Raw genomic sequence first — 19263 nt, forward strand, 5'->3', positions numbered from 1 at the left:
ACTGTTCAAATGTCACATTATTTGCTAGTCAGTAATTAAAGTGTGAAACAAGACAGGCTATATTTTCCTCATGCTATTAGAACATTTGGTTGTTAATGATGATAGAATACCTGGGCTTCAGAAATTTAAATTCCTTTTGTGAAGCTTAATAGTCTTTGACAGAACTTACTTATGGACTGTCTCAGTGTAAAATATAAAAATAATAAGAAATAAGTCAAAACTTATGTGAGAGTAGGCATGGTTACTGATATTACCAAAACGTAAGGTTTTTATTTCTATTATGCTTTCATAAATAATCCTTTAAGAATCTTGCTTAGGATCTAAATCAGTCCCACTCTTGGCAGGTCAATTAGGTTCTTTATCCCTTGATGAGACTTAATCTATTAATATAAGCCATTGTTATTGAAAGTAACATTGTGTATGTGTAGTTGAGATAAGTGAGTTATTAGGCTTGCATGTCTGCACTGTCTTACCTCAAACATACTGTAATATCCTAGTGTCTATGTGTAAGATGTTATATGTTTTCTGTAATTTATGACCCGTTGTAGCCATGGGTCAACACAATGGAATTGATAGAGACAGGGAGCTAACAGATCGAAAAAACTGAATCAGCTTCCCTGTGAGGAAGAACAAAACTATATAATGATTAAAATTGATCTTCAGGCTGATAGTGAAGAGGCAGATAAAGTATAAAATTGTGAAGGATATCAATAAAGTAAACATGAATCTGTTTAGTAAATCCCTGCGTGGTATAGCCAGGGATTTGTTGGGTAAATTGAATTTAATACTACTTTTCAAGGTGAGATGGTAAATGGTGAAGCTTCCTACTTAAGTAAATAATGTCAAGTCTGGAAGTATTAGTAGATTCAAAATAGAATTAGTTTAATGTACTATTGATAGATTAGAAATTAAGATGACATTTCAGAAATAGCCATCTTTAGAGGTATATTTCCTATATAGAAACAATCAAGCCTTCTCAAAAGATCTCTTCCTTTTTTATCAGGAAGAAATGCTTGGCTTATTTGGACTGTTAGTTTTACACTTTTTCTTCTTAATTTGTTCAAGATGTTTAAGTAGTTTTGGAGGTCAAATTTCTTTCTTCTACCAACCCTTTATAATGTATTTGATCTTTTGGGCCTGAGTCTCCATTTACTCCATGAGGGCCTTTAACAATTATTTAAATATTTAATTGTTTCATTCAGAGTGAGCATATATATATACATATGTATATACACACACACGTATATGGCACTACTAGGTGCTGTGGAGAATTATGATAAAAATAATAATATTAATAATAGTTAATATTTATTAGAATTTCCTGTTAGCTGGATACTATTCTAAGTGGGGTTCTTTTTTTTTTTTTCTTAAGAGAGAGGTATCACTCTTTCACCCAGGCTGGAGTGCAGTGGAGTGATTATAGCAAACTGCAGCCTTGAACTACTGGGCTTAGATCCTCCTGTCTCACCCTCCTTGGTACCTGGAACTGCAGGCATGCGACACCATGCCTGGCTAATTTAAAAAACAATTTTTTTTTTTTTTTTTCAGAGAGAGTCTCACTATGTTGTCCAGGCTGGTCTCCAACTCCTGGGCTCAAGTGACCCACCTGCCTTGGCCTCCTAAGTAGCTGAGATTACAGGTGCGAGCCACTGTGCCTGATTTGTTCTAAGTGCTTTATGTGTATGAAATCATTTAAATCCTCATCACAAGTTTATGAAGTAGGTACTGTTATAATCCCCATTTTCTAGTTGACAAGACTGAGGTAAGGAATTGTTAAGGAAAAGTCAGAATTCCATCCAGATATTTGGCTCATACTCTAATCATGAGGCTAAACTGCTTCTCACTACATGTATCTTCATAGTAACTTGTGTTTTAAGTCTGATAGAGGCATAAGAAAAACAAACATAATCCTGAGGAAGTTAGTAAATTTCTAGTGAATGATAGAAATGATAGAAGTTTCTTCTTCCTGTAAAGTCCCAATGTTCTTTAAATATTTGTTTCATTCAGCGTGAGCATATATATATACATATATATACACACACATACACGTATATGGCACTACTAGGTGCTGTGGAGAATTATGATAAAAATAGTAATATTAATAATAGTTAATAAAGTCCCAATGTTCTTTGGGACTTTAGGGGAAGAAGAGATGAGGCTCCTTTTGACAGGTGTTATCAAAGTAGACTGTTCTCACATACACAAGGGAATGCAAGTTCTTTTGGGCATTTCTGGTGGGTATAATAAAATGAGTAAATGCTATGACAGGAGGAAATGCCTAGTATGTTGCTCTTGGATTAGTTTTGGTACAACAAAGGCAGTTTTGTGAGTCACTGGAGAGGGTAGTGTAGAAAGGTGGAAGTTAGAAGAATGGCAGATCCTACAGGACTAACGATGAACTTAAACCACAAAATATAGCTTTGCCGTTGAAATAGAAGTTTGGAATCTTAGTTTTTCAAGTTTCTCCCTGAAATTATTTCTTGACATTCATTAGCTCAGCAGTGTATCTAAATAAAGCTTTTTTGGGTTTCTATTATAATAGAGGTTTGTTCCTTTTTCTTCCCTCTGAAAAGTATCATTTTTTGCCCATTATTTGAAAATTCAGGTGTTATATGATGTTCTTATTGCCAGAGGGACATTCTGTAGGCTCTTTGTAAAATGATTTTAGGATTCAGGTACTTACTATATTTTTATTGGCCCTAATACTTTATCCAACTGGAAAATTAAACCTCTTCTTAAAATATTAATCCATCTAAGTGTCTGTAAATTAAAGGAACAACTAGAGATTGTTTATTTGGTGTCAAAAACTCCTTGTTTCTACAACAGCAGTATAAAACAAAGCCTGTTTTTCAATGTACTTTTCCCACAGTATCTGAATTTCAAATCTTCAATAAAATGTGGTTCATATTACTATCTCTAGCTTGATTTTCTAAAAATAGCTGACACTTAAGTATGGTTAATTTTATGCCATCTCATGGCTTGTCAGAAATGCTTTGTATCAAGATTTCAAAGTGTGAACACATTTCCTGCCGCATTGATTAAGTTTGTAATTTTGGCTATTTTCCCAGCATCGAGGTTTCTGCTTTGTGTTTATGCAGGAGACTGGTAGCTTAAATTGTACTTTCAGGTTTTGTTTCGTGTTTTTAAATTAACATATGTTTAATTTCTAGTTTCTTTGTAGCCCTTTGCAACTTTAATTAGGTCATAAAGTGGATTTATTCTGATTTCTCTAATAAATTTTATAAATTTATGAAATATAGCAAATTTTATAAATCTTTTTATTCACGTATTATACAGCTCATCATATATGCAGGCATAATAATTAAATTTGGAACCTATTTCCAGTTGCACAGATGTCTTAATGTCCACCGTATCATCTCTAACTAAGGATGTAGCTTTTTAATTTGAGGTGGCAACAGAACAGAAAACAGTAAATTGAGTAATGGGCTTAGTATTGCTGCTGCCTGGTTGTGTATCTTTGGAAAACTTCTTTGGGATTTGGCATTAACTTGCAAGTCTTTGCAGTTTAGACAGTTAAATATGACTGAATGACTGAACAAATTTTAATAGCATATGCTTCTTTTATGCTATTCATTTACCCAGTAGACATTTAATTGACCACCTGCTAAATATGAGGCACTATTCTTGCCCTTACCTTTTTAATCTTTGATTTGGAGTCTGCTAACATTCTGGAACTTCCACTATCAACTTATAACGTTTACTTTCCCCTCCCTTACCAGGAAGGCCATTTCTTATCAGTACGGTCGCAGAGAGAGAGAAAAAAGAAACATATGGGGCTAGACCTCCTGCTCTTAACATACAGAAGCAAATAGGTTGTGAAAGAATACATGGTATTTTGGATTTCTACCTTCTTCCTTCCGTAATTTTTTTTTAAAAGGTTCATATGTTTTGTCTGTGTCTTTTTTCTTTTTCTTTCTTTTTTTTTTTTTTTTTTTTTTTTTTTGAGACGGAGTCTCACTCTATCACCCAGGCTGGAGTGCAGTGGCCGGATCTCAGCTCACTGCAGGCTCCGCCTCCCGGGTTTACGCCATTCTCCTGCCTCAGCCTCCCGAGTAGCTGGGACTACAGGCGCCCGCCACCTCGCCCGGCTAGTTTTTTGTATTTTTTAGTAGAGACGGGGTTTCACGGTGTTAGCCAGGATGGTCTCGATCTCCTGACCTCGTGATCCACCCGTCTCGGCCTCCCAAAGTGCTGGAATTACAGGCTTGAGCCACCGCACCCGGCCTGTCTGTGTCTTATGTAACAGTCATCTGCATTATGAACTTAAATGACAAGGATCACCATTTCACATCTTTGGAGATTGATCACAGAGGTAACAAGGAACTCTTATTAAATAACTATATGCATTATTTTTCCTGTAAAACCATTATTTGGATAAACCCCTTTGAGAAAAGACTTAGGCTCCTACCAGTGTCACTGTGATATTTACTAATAAGCTCAGTTTAAGGTGCAGCAATTAAGGTTTTTTGTTTTGTTTTGTTTTGTTTTTTAAAGTTCAGTTCAGCAAATATATGTGGAAAGCTTGTGGGTAAAATTATATTTGTATTTATGGGAAAGCAGACAATTTTATTAACGCCTATATTTTTCTAGTTCAGTGTTTGTCAAACTTCAAGTTTTAACATGTTGATCATGAAACCAGTTGAATTGTGACCAGTATTGTAAAAGGAAAGATTAAAAAAACAGAAAGTAAAATATCAGTATATACCAACTAGTAAGAGTAAGCATTGTTTCTAAACTTTGGTTTTATTTAAGTACATATCTATATACTATGTCAGTGAGAAACATATCTCAACTTTTTTTTGCAAAAACATTTCAAAAGCTAAAAATTAGTTTGAAAACCTGTTTGTAAGTACACCTGGGGTAAAGGTACACTTCCTGTGGCATAAGATGTCGGGAACAACTGAGGGTGAGAATGGGGATGCACTATTATCATAACCTTCTGTAAAGCATAAGGATGTGAGTGCTGGGAGCAAAGCAGTGCTCACCACTTCTGCAGTTTTGCATTGCAGCGTTTTAAATAATATAGGAAAAAGTGAACTGCAACCAAAGGCAAAGAGGGATAGTGATGGTGAAGAGTAAGATTGTATTTATTGTCCAAAGGCTAAGTGCATATACATATGTGTTTGGGAGAAGGCATCATGTAATAGTTCTTAACCTACTCTGAGAGAAGGTTGTCCACATTTCTTAAAGTATACATGTAAACCAACAGTGAAATTATTTTAGTAACTTGAGAATCAAAGTGCTAGAGTTTGAATCCCTGTTCTCCTACTTGCTAGCTGTGTAACCTTGGGCCTGTTTAACTCTCAGCATCTTGTTTTCCAAATGTATAAAGTGGAGATAATAGTACCTGTGTCATGTTGTTGGGAGTATTATATGAACTAATATATGTAATGTCCTGAGAACAATGTCTGGCACACATTAACTTAATTAAAATTAGCTATTCTTACTGTTATTATTAGACATGAGCTAGATAACAGTGACCTCTGCATGGGAAAGATTATTTTAATACTGATGTAGTTCAGTTTATCTGTTTTTTTCTTTTCTCTCTTGTGTATCGGTGTCATATCTAAAAAACTACTGCCTAACTCAAGAACACAAAAATTTACTCCTGTATTTTATAGTTTTAGCTCTTTAGATCTAGGATCAATTTTTAGTTAATTTTGATATATGGTATGAGGGAGAGGTACAATTTCATTGTTTTACATGTGAATAGCCAGTTGTCCCGGCATCATTTATTCAAAAGACTATTCTTTCCTCACTAGAAAAAAATATTTCTTTTTTTTTTGAGACGGAGTCTTGCCCTGTCCCCCAGGCTGGAGTACGGTGGCGCGATCTTGGCTCACTGCAAGCTCGGCCTCCAAGGTTCATGCCATTCTCCTGCCTTAGCCTCCCGAGTAGAAAAAATATTTCTTTAAAGAATAATGAATACTTTTTTTTTCTTCTTAACCACTGTCACTCAATTGGAAAAAGAATAATGAATAATTTTAAATAATTTTCCTACAGGTAAATTTAAGTCTTTTTGTTTAGATTACACATATTAGGAAATAATGGATTTGTGTTTCCATAGGTGTGCTTGATCTTTATAAAGTTCCCTGTCTCTGAAAAAAATAAAATAAGGCAAAACAATCTTCTTAATAGAGTTATTCTTGCAAGAAGGTTGCAAACCAGTTTTAGTTCATCGATTGAATAATTTTTCCTGCTTACTGGAGGTATTTCAGTATTGGTAATGTCTGAAGTATGAAATTCATGAATCATGCATTTTAAGAATTTGTTTCTGTGTCCGTACCAGGCCTAATGAATTAAGTTATCTGTTAAAAAAATTGATTTTTGCTGAATATACAGTTGTAGAAGAACTTATTGTCCAAAATTTTAAGACTTTTTTTTCATTTTGAGATGGATCTCACTCTGTCGCCCAGGTTGGAGTGCAGTGGCGCAACCTCTGCTCACTGCAACCTCCACCTCCCGGGTTCAAGTGATTCTCCTTTCTCAGCCTCCCAAGTAGCTGGGGCTACAGGTGTATGCCACTATGCCCGGCTAATTTTTGTATTTTTAGTAGAGATGGGGTTTTACCATATTGGCCAGGCTGCTCTTGAACTCCTGACCTCATGATCCACCTGCCTCAGCCTCCCAAAGTTCTGAGATTACAGGGCGTGAGCCACTGCGCCCAGCCAGACTTTTGTTTCGTTTTGTTTTTTTGGCTTTCTTTGTCATATTGTTAGTCTTTTGGTTAAGCAATATTATAACTTAGTCATATGAGTAATATAATGCAACATGCTGAAGTGTGTGTGGGGGGGGTTTGTTTTTGGTTTGTTGTTTAAATAGATATGAGATCTCACTATGTTTCCCAGGCTGCCTTGAACTCCTGGGCTCAAACGACACAGCCTCCTGCCACAGTGTCCTAATTAGCTGGGACTACAGGTGTGCACCACTGCACCTGGCTTTTCTGATGAAATTTTAAATACTCAAGTATTTGAGCAGAAATAATAGCTTGTGTTTATTGTTTTTCTACTATTTGTCAAGTGTAGTATTATTAAATGTTTTACGTAATGTATCTCCAGTCCACATACCATACTCTAGTAGAAGTGGGTAACAAAACCAAGGTACTCAAAGAGGTTAATAAGTAACTTGTGCTAGATCACAGAACTAATGGGAGGCAGAGCTGGAATTTGACTCTAGGTCTTTCTGACCTCAAAGTGCAGTAAAGTCATGGAATTTCTCTACTAGGCCACCTGGAAGAAAAGTGATCTTTTTTCCAGTCTTTTTTGTTACTGTTTTTCAGCCAGGAGATAGTAGAGTTGGGTAGTAGAATAGTAGTCACGGGCATCTGGTAGTCAGCTCTCCAAAAAAGTTTTTGATTTTTTTTTTTTTTTTTTGTCTTAAACTTGGCAGCTACTTTCAGGTCATACTTTCTTATCCAAGAGCTGGATATTTAGGTAACAGGAACTATGGAATTATCCTATGTCCTCTTGAAGGTTCAGCTATTAAAATCAATTGGTTCGGATTACCACTGTGCCAAGATTTACATTTCTAGGAGCCACAGTTTGATTGATCTAACTTGGATCTGTGTGTTTTCTTTAGCTGGGGAGGAGAAGGTACCTTGATTGATACCTTTACCAGGCCTGCATGCAGTGAGGGACAGAAGTTTCCTTAAAATAATTGGGTTCTATTATAGAAAGAAGGGGAAGGAGATACCAAGTGGGCAAAACAATCAGGTTCTATTATATAAATACTAACCCTAATGTGAGGATAATAAATGGATAATATGATTATTTTAAGTTTGGAAATATACCTGGTTATTAGTATTGAATATCTGGTAGTGGGGTTGGAGAAAAAGTCAAGAATAAGAAAAGACTTAAAATTGTAAAAATTAATTGAAAAAGAGGATGGCTGAGCAGATACATATATGTTAGATAATGTTCATAATGTTAAACCAACCTGAAGTTTTGTTTAAATTGTAGTATGTAGCCAGGTGTGGTGGTGCTTCCCTGCAGTCCCAACTACTTGGGAGGCTGAGGCAGGATGATTGCTTGAGCCTAGGTTTGAGGCTCTAGTGAGCTATGATTCCACCACTGCTTTCCAACCTAGGTGGCAGAGCAAGACCCCATCTCTAAAAAAATAAAGTGAATAAATTATAGTATGTTATGACAAATACAGTTATCTGAAGTCACTGAAAATATGCTTGTACTTTTAATGACGTGACATAATTTTTAGGAGGTATGAATGAAAAAAATCAACTTGTATGTGTGGTTAGTGTGATCTTACCTATATCTCACTTTTAGAAAATGTAAAAGGCTCAAGCCAGTCACCACTTTAACATTTCTAACTCTCTTGTTTACTTGATTCCCTTTTTTCTCCTCCCCAGCAATCCTCATGTAGTTAGGTAAAGTTGGTTCTATATCTGGCTTATTGCAGAAACTCTAAGCCTGTTTACTTAAAGCTTTTTGAAACCCAGAGACCCATCTTTTGAATTCAAAGTTTTGACTATTAAGAATCAGTCTTTTTATATGTTTTTTGGCCGCATAAATGTCTCCTTTTGAGAAGTGTCTGTTCATATACTTTGCCCACTTTTTGATGGGGTCGTTTGTTTTTTTTTCTTGTACATTTGTTTAAGTTCCTTGTAGATTCTGGATATTAGACCTTTGTCAGATGGATAGATTGCAAAAATTTTCTCCCATTCTGTAGGTTGCCTGTTCACTCTGATGATAGTTTCTTTTGCTGTGCAGAAGCTCTTTAGTTTAATTAGATCCCATTTGTCAATTCTGGCTTTTGTCGCCATTGCTTTTGGTGTTTTAGTCATGAAGTCTTTGCCAATGGTTACGTCCTGAATGGTATTGCCTAGGTTTTCATGCTTTTGGGTTTTACATTTAAGTCTTAAATCCATCTTGAGTTAATTTTTGTGTAAGGTGTAAGGAAGGGGTCCAGTTCCAGTTTTCTGCATATGGCTAGACAGTTTTCCCAGCACCATTAATTAAATAGGGATTCCTTTCCCGTTGCTTGTTTTTGTCAAGTTTGTTGAAGATCAGATGATAGTAGATGTGTGGTGTTATTTCTGAGGCCTTTGTTCTGTTTTGTTGGTTTGTATATGTGTTTTGGTACCAGTACTGTGCTGTTTTGGTTACTGTAGCCTTGTAGTATAGTTTGAAGTCAGGTAGCATGATGCCTCCAGCTTTGTTAATTTTGTTTAGGATTCTTTTGGTTATATGGGCTCTTTTTTGGTTCCATATGAAATTTAAAGTAGGTTTTTCTAATTTTGCGAAAAAAGGCAATGGTAGCTTGATGGAAATAGCATTGAATCTGTAAATTACTTTGGGCAGTATGGAGATTTTCATGATGTTGATTCTTCCTATCCATGAGCATGGAATGTTTTTCCATTTTTTTGTGTCCTTTCTTATTTCCTTGGGCGGTGGTTTGTGGTTCTCCTTGAAGAGGTCCTTCACATCCCTTGTAAGTTGTATTCATCATCACTGATCATTAGAGAAATGAAAATCAAAACCACAATGAGATATCATCTCACGTGAGTCGCAGTAGTGATTATTATAAAAAGTCAAAAAGCAATAGATGTGGGTAAGGCTGTGGAGAAATAGGAACGCTTTCACATTGTTGGTGGGAGTGTAAATTAGTTCAACCATTGTGGAAGACAGTGTGGCAATTCCTCAAGGATCTAGGACTAGAAATGCCATTGGACCCAGCAGTCCCATTCCTGAGTATATACCAAAGGATTATAAATCATTCTGCTATAGACATGCACACATATGTTTATTATAGCACTATTTACAATAGCAAAGATTTCGAACCAACCCAAATGTCCATCAGTGGTAGACTGGATAAAGAAAATGTGACACATATATACTGTGGAATACTATGCAGCCATAAAAAAGAATGAGATCATGTCCTTTGTAGGGACATGGATGAAGCTGGAAGCCATTGTTCTCAGCAAACTAACACAGAAATAGAAAATCAAACACTGCATGTTCTCACTTATAAGTGAGAGTTGATTGGTGAGAGCTGAATGGTGAGAGCACATGGACACAGGGAGGGGAACATCACACAGGGAGGCCTGTCGGGGGGTGGGGGACAAGGGGAGAGAGAGCATTAGGACAATACCTAATGCATTCGGGGTTTAAAACCTAGATGATGGGTTGGTAAAGGCAGCAAACCACATGGCACATGTGTACCTGTGTAACAGACCTGCACATTCTAAACATGTATCCCAGAACTTAAATTTAAAAAAAAAAAGAATTTTTCTTCTCTTTGGGTTTCAGAAGCCTACATTTGAAACTGGGATACCATAATATCAAATCATGTTCTCCATGCTCTGCTTTGTATTTCTTTTCCTATGGCAATGGATGTCTCTGACTGAATTGGTGTGGGGAAGGTGTGTGGAGGGGTCAAGAAAATAGCGTGGAATAAGGAAACTTGCTTAGTCTTTCCTAGAGGTATTCCACTACAGCTCCACTACGGTTTTCACAGGTAAGTGAGAACTGCATATACTTTGAGAAATGGGAGGTCCAAGGCAAATCCTGTCATTTTAGGTTAGTGACATCTAACTGTGGCCCAGCACAGTGGCTCACGCCTGTAATCCCAGCACTTTGGGAGGCCGAGGCAGGCAGATCACGAGGTCAGGAGATTGAGATCATCCTGGCTAACGCGGTGAAACCCCATCTCTAGTAAAAATTTAAAAAAATTAGCCGGGCGTGATGGTGGGCGCCTGTAGTCCCAACTACGCAGGAGGCTGAGGCAGGAGAATGGCGTGAACCCGGGAGGCGGAACTTGCAGTGAGCCGAGATTGCACCACTGCACTCCAGCCTGGGCGACAAAGCGAGACTCCGCCTCAAAAAATACATATAAATAAAATAAAATAAAATTAAATTAAATTAAATTAAATTAAATTAAAATCAAATCAAATCAAATCAAATCAAATCAAATCTTAAGAAGACCTTTTACTAAGGAGAGAAAGAAAGGCATAATCAAGGAAGCCGCAGTCTCACTACTACCTTTATTTCATCCTAAGGACCTCTCTTTGTCTTCTAGAGTTTCCTCCAGATATCAGTTTTTAAAAAGCCATATTTTTCCTAATTAACTTTCCTAATTTTATGTATATGTGTGTGTGTATATATATTTTTATATGTGTGTGTGTATATATATATTTTGTGTGTGTGTGTGTGTGTGCATATATATATATATATATATATATATATATATATATATATTTTTTTTTTTTTTTTTTTTTTTTTTTTTTTTTGAGGCAGGGTTTCACTCTGTTGCCCAGGCTGGAGTGTAGTGGTGTGATCTTGGCTCACTGCAGCATCTGCCTCCAAGGCTCCAGCCGTCTTCCCACCTCAGCCTTCTGAGGAGCTGGGACTACAGACGTGCACCACCACACCTAGCTAATTTTTGTATTTTTAATGGAGTCGTGGTTTCACCGTGTTAGCCAGGTTAGTCTCAAACTCCTGGCCTCAAGTGAGCCGCCTGCCTCAGCATCCCAAAGTGCTGGGATTACAGGTGTGAGCCACCACGCCCAGCCTTTGAAATATTATTTTAGGAAAAAAGGAGGAGGTGTACTTCATGTAAAAGAGAACTTTATGCTGTGACAGTACCTAAAAGATACATGCTTTATTCATGTGTAAGATGAAATTGAGAGGTAAAATTGGATATACTGTTGCTTTAAAAAAAATTTTTAACATACATAATTTTTTGTACCTATCTCATTTTAGCCTATATAAGTTACATCTTTTTTTTTTTTTTTTTTTTTTTTTTTTTTTTTTTTGAGACAGAGTCTTGCTCTGTTGCCCAGGCTAGAGTGCAGTGGTGCAATCTCGGCTAACTACAACTTTCATCTCCCAGATTCAAGCAATTCTCCTGCCTCAGCCTCCTGAATAGCTGGAATTACAGGCGCCTTCCACCACGCCCAGCTCATTTTTGTGTTTATAGTGGAGACGGGGTTTCAGCATCTTGGCCAGGCTGGTCTTGAACTCCTGACCTTGTGATCCACCCACCTCGGCCTCCCAAAGTGCTGGGATTACAAGCGTGAGCCACTGTGCCTGACTGTAAGTTATATCTTACACAAATCTAGGTTTCAGAGAATTATATGCAAAGAAACAGTGCAATAGGATTATTTTAAAGCCATTGTTATTGTTAGAAAACATAATACCTTTAAAATTTCTTTTCACATTAGAAATACAGTGACTTCTCCCCAGTTTAGGATAGAAATTTTCCTTTTCCTCCCTTTCGAATAGGTTTCCATGTTTGACAGAACAAATTATAAAATTTATAAGAGAAATATTTGAAATGTCACATACTAAAGTAAATGTTTGGATGTTTGAAAATTTTCTGGTTTTCAGAGATTTTGAATTGCTGAATCGTTCTGTAAATTGAGATGTTAAGAGTAGTTTCCACAGAGTAATTATTTGAAAGTCACTGAAAGCAAGACACATGTCTGATGTAAATGTGTATTGCACTACTGTACCTTTTTATACCTCATAAAAGTGAGAACAGCAGTCTGTACTTTTCCACTTCGTCATTCATAAGTCTATTGGAGAGATGTATGTTTTGTTTGCTTTTTGTCTTTATGCTGCAAATAGCCTGGAAATTCTTTAAGTGGGGCTAGCGATGTATTACCGATACATGTTAAGTGGTATAGAAATTTCACTTTTTATTTTTTGCATAAAGAGAATAAGATCAGTAGTCCATGTTTCTTCAGCTGTACCCAGAGAAGGGCAATGTAGGAGGGAAAACAAAGTTTGCAAAATATTTCATAGTAGGCTTTTTCTTAAAGTAACTTTAGACTTACAGAAGTTTAAAAATAGTGCAAAGAATCCCATATACCTGTCACCCCAGTTCCTGAAATGTTAATATTTTACCACATTTGTTCATTATGTCTCTATTCTCCAAGTACTGTATATGCTATTATATGCAATAAGTAGCATTTTATATAGATACAGGGCATGTATGCACTATGTATTTTTTTCTGAGCCATGTAAAGAGTAAAATGCAGATGTAACATGCTTTTATTCCTAAATACTTCAGTGTGTATTCCCTCAAGAAAGGGCATTTTCTTCTGTGTAGCTACCGTACACTTCTACACTTTTCAAAATCAGAACGTTTACGTTGATACCATACTATGACATGATCCGCAGACCATTTTCCAGTATGCCAGTTGTCCCACTGTGTCCTTTAGTACAAAAGAAAAAAGGTTTTTTTCCTGGTCTAGGAGCTAATCCTGGAGCACATGTTACATTTAGTTGTTTTAATCTAGAACAGTTCCTCAGTTCTTTATCTTTCATAATCTTGACATTTTTGCAGAGTACAATCCATATATTTTGCAGAATTTCCCTTAGTTTGGGTGTATCTGGTTTTTCCTTGTAAGATTCATTTTATGCATTTTTGGTCAGAATACCACAGAAGTACTGTAAATCTTACCAGAAAGTCATAAGTGCCTTTTGATTCTTCCCTACAAATGCATTTTCTAAATGATCAGTTTTAATATTATGTGGAAAGCAGAGTCAGAGATTCTCACATATGTCAAGATACTGTAAGTGTTCCTTATATATTTATTCTCCAATTGCTTTTTCTCAAGAAAATGTATGGCCTTTCAGGTAGCTTTTACAAAGTGGAAGTCACTACGTAAAATTAGGATGAGGGAGGCGGGGAAGAGCTTTATTAAATCTTTAAGTTTAAGCTTTTGAGTATGTGTTGTATGTAAATGAACATGGGCATCATGATGCAGGGATTGGGCCTTTAAACCTTTGGCCAAGAATGCTATCAATTATTATTATATATATTTTTTGGAGTACTTCTGCTAAAACACTCAAATCAGTGCGCCACTCTCCTTTTAGAACTTTTACACCTTTCCAAGGTACGCTTTTTTTTTTTTTTGGAGACAGAGTTTTGCTCTGTCGCCCAGGCTGGAGTGCATTGGTGTAATCACAGCTCATTTCAGCCTCTACTTCCCAGGCTCCAGCAGTCCTCCCAGTTCAGCCTCCTGAGTAGCTGGGATTACAGGTGCACACCACCATGCCCAGCTAGTTTTTGTAGAGATGGTGTTTTGCCATGTTGCCCAGGCTGGTCTGCAACTCTTGAACTCAATCTATCCGTCCTCCTTAGCCTACCAAAGTGCTGGGATTACAGACGTGGACCACCACTCTGGGCTTCCAAGGCATTTAAAGTAATAAATAGGGAGATAAGCGAGAACCCTGTTGGACCTGGTAGAAGCAAACAAACACTTATTAGTACTATTACACTGTTTAAAATATTATCCCCTTCTATATTCATGTCTCTTCTTACTGCCTCTTAGAATTATCAAAAAAAACTTACTCTATAGTTTATTTGGCTTATATCTCAGCGGTAATAAAATTAGTTAATAGTATTGGCATCGTGGTTCTTTGTTCATTCCTCCCTTATCCCACCCCCAAATTGATTTCAAATGATCTCTTGCTCTAGTCTAAGAATGTTTATAGTGATTATGAAAAGTTCAGATTTTGGCTTTAACATATATAATTTTTTATTTATCTGTAAACACAGGAGAATGCGTTTGTTTAAACCAGAAAGATGGCAAGAGTAGTCTGGTAATTTTGCTCCATTCCTTAAAAGTCCTATAATAAAATAAACATATCTTGTGTTTTATTTTTACAGTGTTTTTTTAAACATTAGTATAGAGTGCCACTTCTTATATTCTATATCAAATAATTAGTTACATTTTCAATAAGAAACTCTGGGTAATTTTTGGCATTAAAATCTGCATTACTAAATAATTTGAGGATGTAATTTATAATCACGTATGCTAAAATCACCTATTTGAAATTATGTGTGAGGTTTTCAAAGTTCATAGTGCTTTGAAAGAAATTTAAATGTTTCTTTGTTTATGTATCTTTATTATAAACTATAGCATATATCATACAACTGTCAAGGATGCTGATAGATACTTAATATTTAAAGGTGACTTGTCTAAAGTTACTCAGCTGTCCAGGACTAGAATCTGGGCCTTTTGGTAACAATTCATTGCTCTCTTTACTTAATTGATGATTGGATTCATTCGAATTTCTCTATTTTCATAGCTGTCTCTATGGTTCTATGAAAATACTGTGTTTGCTTATACATATATGTATACCTGTAAGTACAAAGTAGAAAATGAAAGTTCATTTTCTGCTTTTGACACTTCTAATCCCCAGAGATAACCTTTATTAATATGTTTTTTTTTTTTTTTTTTTTTTGAGGTGGAGTCTCGCTCTGTCTCCCGGGCTGGAGTGCAGTGGCCAGACCTCAGCTCACTGCAAGCTCCGCCTCCCGGGTTTACGCCATTCTCCTGCCTCAGCCTCCCGAGTAGCTGGGACTACAGGCGCCCGCCACCTCGCCCGGCTAGTTTTTTTTTGTATTTTTAGTAGAGACGGGGTTTCACCGTGTTAGCCAGGATGGTCTCGATCTCCTGACCTCGTGATCCGCCCGTCTCGGCCTCCCAAAGTGCTGGGATTACAGGCTTGAGCCACCGCGCCCGGCCACCTTTATTAGTATGTTGTCTCATGTTTGGTCAAACTGTTTTCTCTATATTCTGTGTATTACTGTATAAATTTTGCACAGTAATTTGCATATTAAAAATGCTGATCTACACCTGGCCCTTTCTAAAAAACTGCCATGTATTGTAGCCAGTTTTTATACCAGTATATATTGATCAACCTTATTCTTTTTAACTGCTGCATTATATATAAATTACATGATTTCATTCATTACAAATAGATGAGACATTTCCATTGGTTTGAATTTTTCAGTATTACAAATAGTGGTTCAATTAAATATTTAAGCCTTTGCGCACTTGTAGAATTAATTCCTAGAAGTAGAACCCTTATATTTTGATAGGTATTTCCAAACTGCTTCCCAAAATACTTGTATCTCTTTACTTCCACTGTCAAGTCTAATAATTTTTCACTTGGATTATCATATTTCTTACCCAGCCTGTTTTTCACACTCTAAATTCTTTTTATTTTCTTTTCCTTTTTTTGTGAGACAGCGTCCTCCTCTGTGGCCCGGCTGAAATGCAGTGGCGTGACAACCAACGTGGGCTCAAGCAGTTCTCCCAACTTAGCCTACTGAGTAGCTGGGACTGCAGCCACATACCATCATGCCCAGCTTTTTTTTGTTTGTTTTGTATTTTTAGTAGAGATGAGGTTTTGCCATGTTGCCCAAGCTGGTCTCAAATTCCTGAGCTCAAGCAATCCACCCATCTCAGCCTCCCAAAATGCTGGGATTACAGGTGTGAGCCACTGTCCCTGGCCCAAACTCTTTTTCTAACAGTAATATAAATTGTCTTTTACAGACTATACTCATATATGTTTCTTCTTTCAGAAGTAGGTGTTAAGTGTATCTAACATGGAATGTATAACTATAATTCTCATTGTGAAACCATAGCCTAATTTATTTCAAATTACAATTTAAAATTCGTATTTTTTAGGAAGTTTTCTTAGATTAATCCACCTAGTTCCAGGTGCTACAGTCCCAAGATTTCTTTTTTTGTTAACAAATTAAATATAAGTAACATGACTAGAATTGTAGTCAAAGAATATTGGAACCTTGGAACTTCAGTATTTGAACTTTATTTTGAAATGTAATTATAAAAATATATTGCATCTGGAAGTCAGGGGTAGTTTTTTTTTTAATTATCTTTGTATCTGCTACACTGTAAAGTGCTATTTATATAAAAAAAAATTCTTAATAGAAGTCTTCAGTTGTAAAGTCTGCTGTACAGACTTTAGATCAGGAATTGGCAACTATCAGCCATGTGCCAAATCCTGTCCTTCACCTGTTTTGTAATAAAGTTTTATTGGAACACATTCAGACTCATTCATGAACATATTGTCTATGATTTCTTTTGTGCTACTATGGCAGAATTGAGTTGTGGCAACTGTGTGGCATCCAAAGCCTAAAATATTTACTCTCTGGCTCTTTGCCAACCCGTTTTAGATTATAAGCACTTTGGCATTAATATGTTTTTGTTTTCTTTCTGTAGCACATAGTAAGATGTTCTGCCCACATTGTGCATAATTTATGGGTTTATTCAAGGATTTATGCAAGAGTAGCTGCAAGAAAAAAAAAACTTAGAAGTGAACTTGCTCAATTGAAGAGCATCTGTGTATATTAAATTTTATTAGCTTTCACCTTCCCAAAGGGATTATTCCATTTCATACTTAAACTACTAATTTTGTGATAGGACTTCTTTCTCCAAAGGTTTGCTAACTTAGTGCATTCACACACTTCATCTTTACTAATCTGATAGAGGGAAATGATATTGTGGATTTGATTTGCGTTTCTTTTTATGTGTTAGATTGAGCTTATTTTCATATTTAAAAGCCACTTGTATTTCTTTTTCTTGAGCTATCTTTTAATGTCCTTCCTGATACATTTCTCAAGTCTGTGATACTCATGTAAGATATATGGTGAATATGTGTCAGAGGTTTATTTGACTCTAATGAGGGAACCTGCCTGATGACAAGGCTGATTGAGAGGAGGATGTGTGAGATGAAGTGTGTATCATCAGTGAAAGAAAGCAAATTCTTACAGGGCAAAAACAAAAACCACCACTCTAAGGGTTATTTTTTCTACTGGACGGAATTCATTTGCATTTTACCAGATAAAAATTACTATTTTCGATTTATCTTTTACAAGTCATTTTCTAATTTTACAGAGTCTATTCCCTAATCGGAATAGTCTTCAAAATTCTCCAGAGCATCAGGTGACTATTATGCAGGCTAATTGTTGACACTCAGATTTAACTTTAAAAGGACATGCCATAGTATTTTGGCCTTATTTCCAAGTTTTGGATAATTTTTCTTAACATTTTTCTCTAACTGAAATGATTTCAAGTGATATTATTTCTGCATGACTTAATAATGAACTTCTAAGAAGGTCACTTAGCTCACGATTGTGTCTTCTAAAACATACTCATCTTTCCTTTTTTCTTGTGTAGGAACTCATTATACAATGACAAATGGAGGCAGCATTAACAGTTCTACACATTTACTGGATCTTTTGGATGAACCAATTCCAGGTGTTGGTACATATGATGATTTCCATACTATTGATTGGGTGCGAGAAAAATGTAAAGACAGAGAAAGGCATAGACGGGTAAGTGTTTTTAGTAAAAATTTTAAAAAATATAGTGCATAATTAGATCTTTTAATAGTGTATTTCTGCCAGTGATCTCAGGCTGCCAAAATATGTTTACATTTAATATAAGTAAATGTCTTCATTTCATATGTGGTTCATGTTTTTTTCTTCTTCTAGGTTTAATTTTTTTAGTTTACTCATACCCTGTATCTTTCCAGAAAGGATTTCAGGTAGCTAAAAAACAAGGAAATACAATAAGAAGTCAAAATAAGAAGGAAAGGGAAAAATACAGCACAGGAGTTGGGGGGAAGAACAAGCCAAGTTCAAGATATGGAGATCAGCATGATTTTTGCCTTTGAGCAACCCACCAGCTAAGGCAAAAAAGGAAAGTCATTGCATAACTCTTACCTATGGAAAAAGAAGAAATCTATTAGGGGCAGATAGTTTTGTGGGATTTTGCTGTTTTCTTTTACCTCTTTTCCCAGTATTTGATTCTGAGATATTTCTCAACTTGGATCCCAAATAAAGCTTATTGAATGTTGTAATGTTTTACTGTTTTTTTTTTAAAAATGGCTTTAACATATAAAAGTACAATTTATGGATCCTTTTTGTTCGTGGTCATGACTTACATTGATAATGTAATCCAAAATACATTTTTTATTTTGTATTTATTTATTTATTTTTGAGACGGAGTCTCACTCTTCTGCCCAGGCTGGAGTGTAGTGGTGTGATCTTGGCTCACTGCAATCTCCACCTCCTGGATTCAAGCAATTCTCCTGCCTCAGCCTCCTGAGTAGCTGGGATTACAAACATGTGCCACCATGCCTGGCTAGTTTTTAAACAAAACACGTTTTTTAAAAAAAAAAAAATTTTTTTTTTCTTTTTTTTGAGACTATCACCCATTCTGTTGCCCAGACTGGATTGCAATGGTGCAATCTTAGCTCACTGCAGCCTCTGCCTCCCAGGTTCAAGCGATTCTTGTACTCAGCCTCCTGAGTAGCTGGAATTATAGGTGTGTGCCATCATGCCAAGCTAATTTTTGTATTTTTAGTAGAGATGAAATTTCTCCATTTCGCCAGGCTAGTCTCAAACTCCTGGCCTCAAGTGATTGGCTGACCTCAGCCTCCCAGAGTAGAAAATCTTTTTGAA

At 36.2% G+C, this 19263-nt stretch overlaps 1 protein-coding gene across 6 annotated transcripts in view; it reads left to right on the top strand.

Moving 5' to 3' along the window:
• CLCN3 (chloride voltage-gated channel 3) overlaps positions 1 to 19263 on the top strand; it is a 101473-nt gene that overhangs the window by 40870 nt on the left and 41340 nt on the right. For all 6 annotated transcript variants that reach the window (XM_010364010.2, XM_010364006.2, XM_030918342.1 and 3 more), the window contains one exon: positions 17975 to 18132. In XM_010364010.2, coding sequence (XP_010362312.1) covers positions 17975 to 18132 — 158 coding nt within the window. The remainder of the gene's footprint in view (positions 1 to 17974; positions 18133 to 19263) is intronic.

The sequence above is a fragment of the Rhinopithecus roxellana genome, chromosome 2 (assembly GCF_007565055.1).
Source record: "Rhinopithecus roxellana isolate Shanxi Qingling chromosome 2, ASM756505v1, whole genome shotgun sequence".
NCBI lineage: Eukaryota > Metazoa > Chordata > Mammalia > Primates > Cercopithecidae > Rhinopithecus > Rhinopithecus roxellana.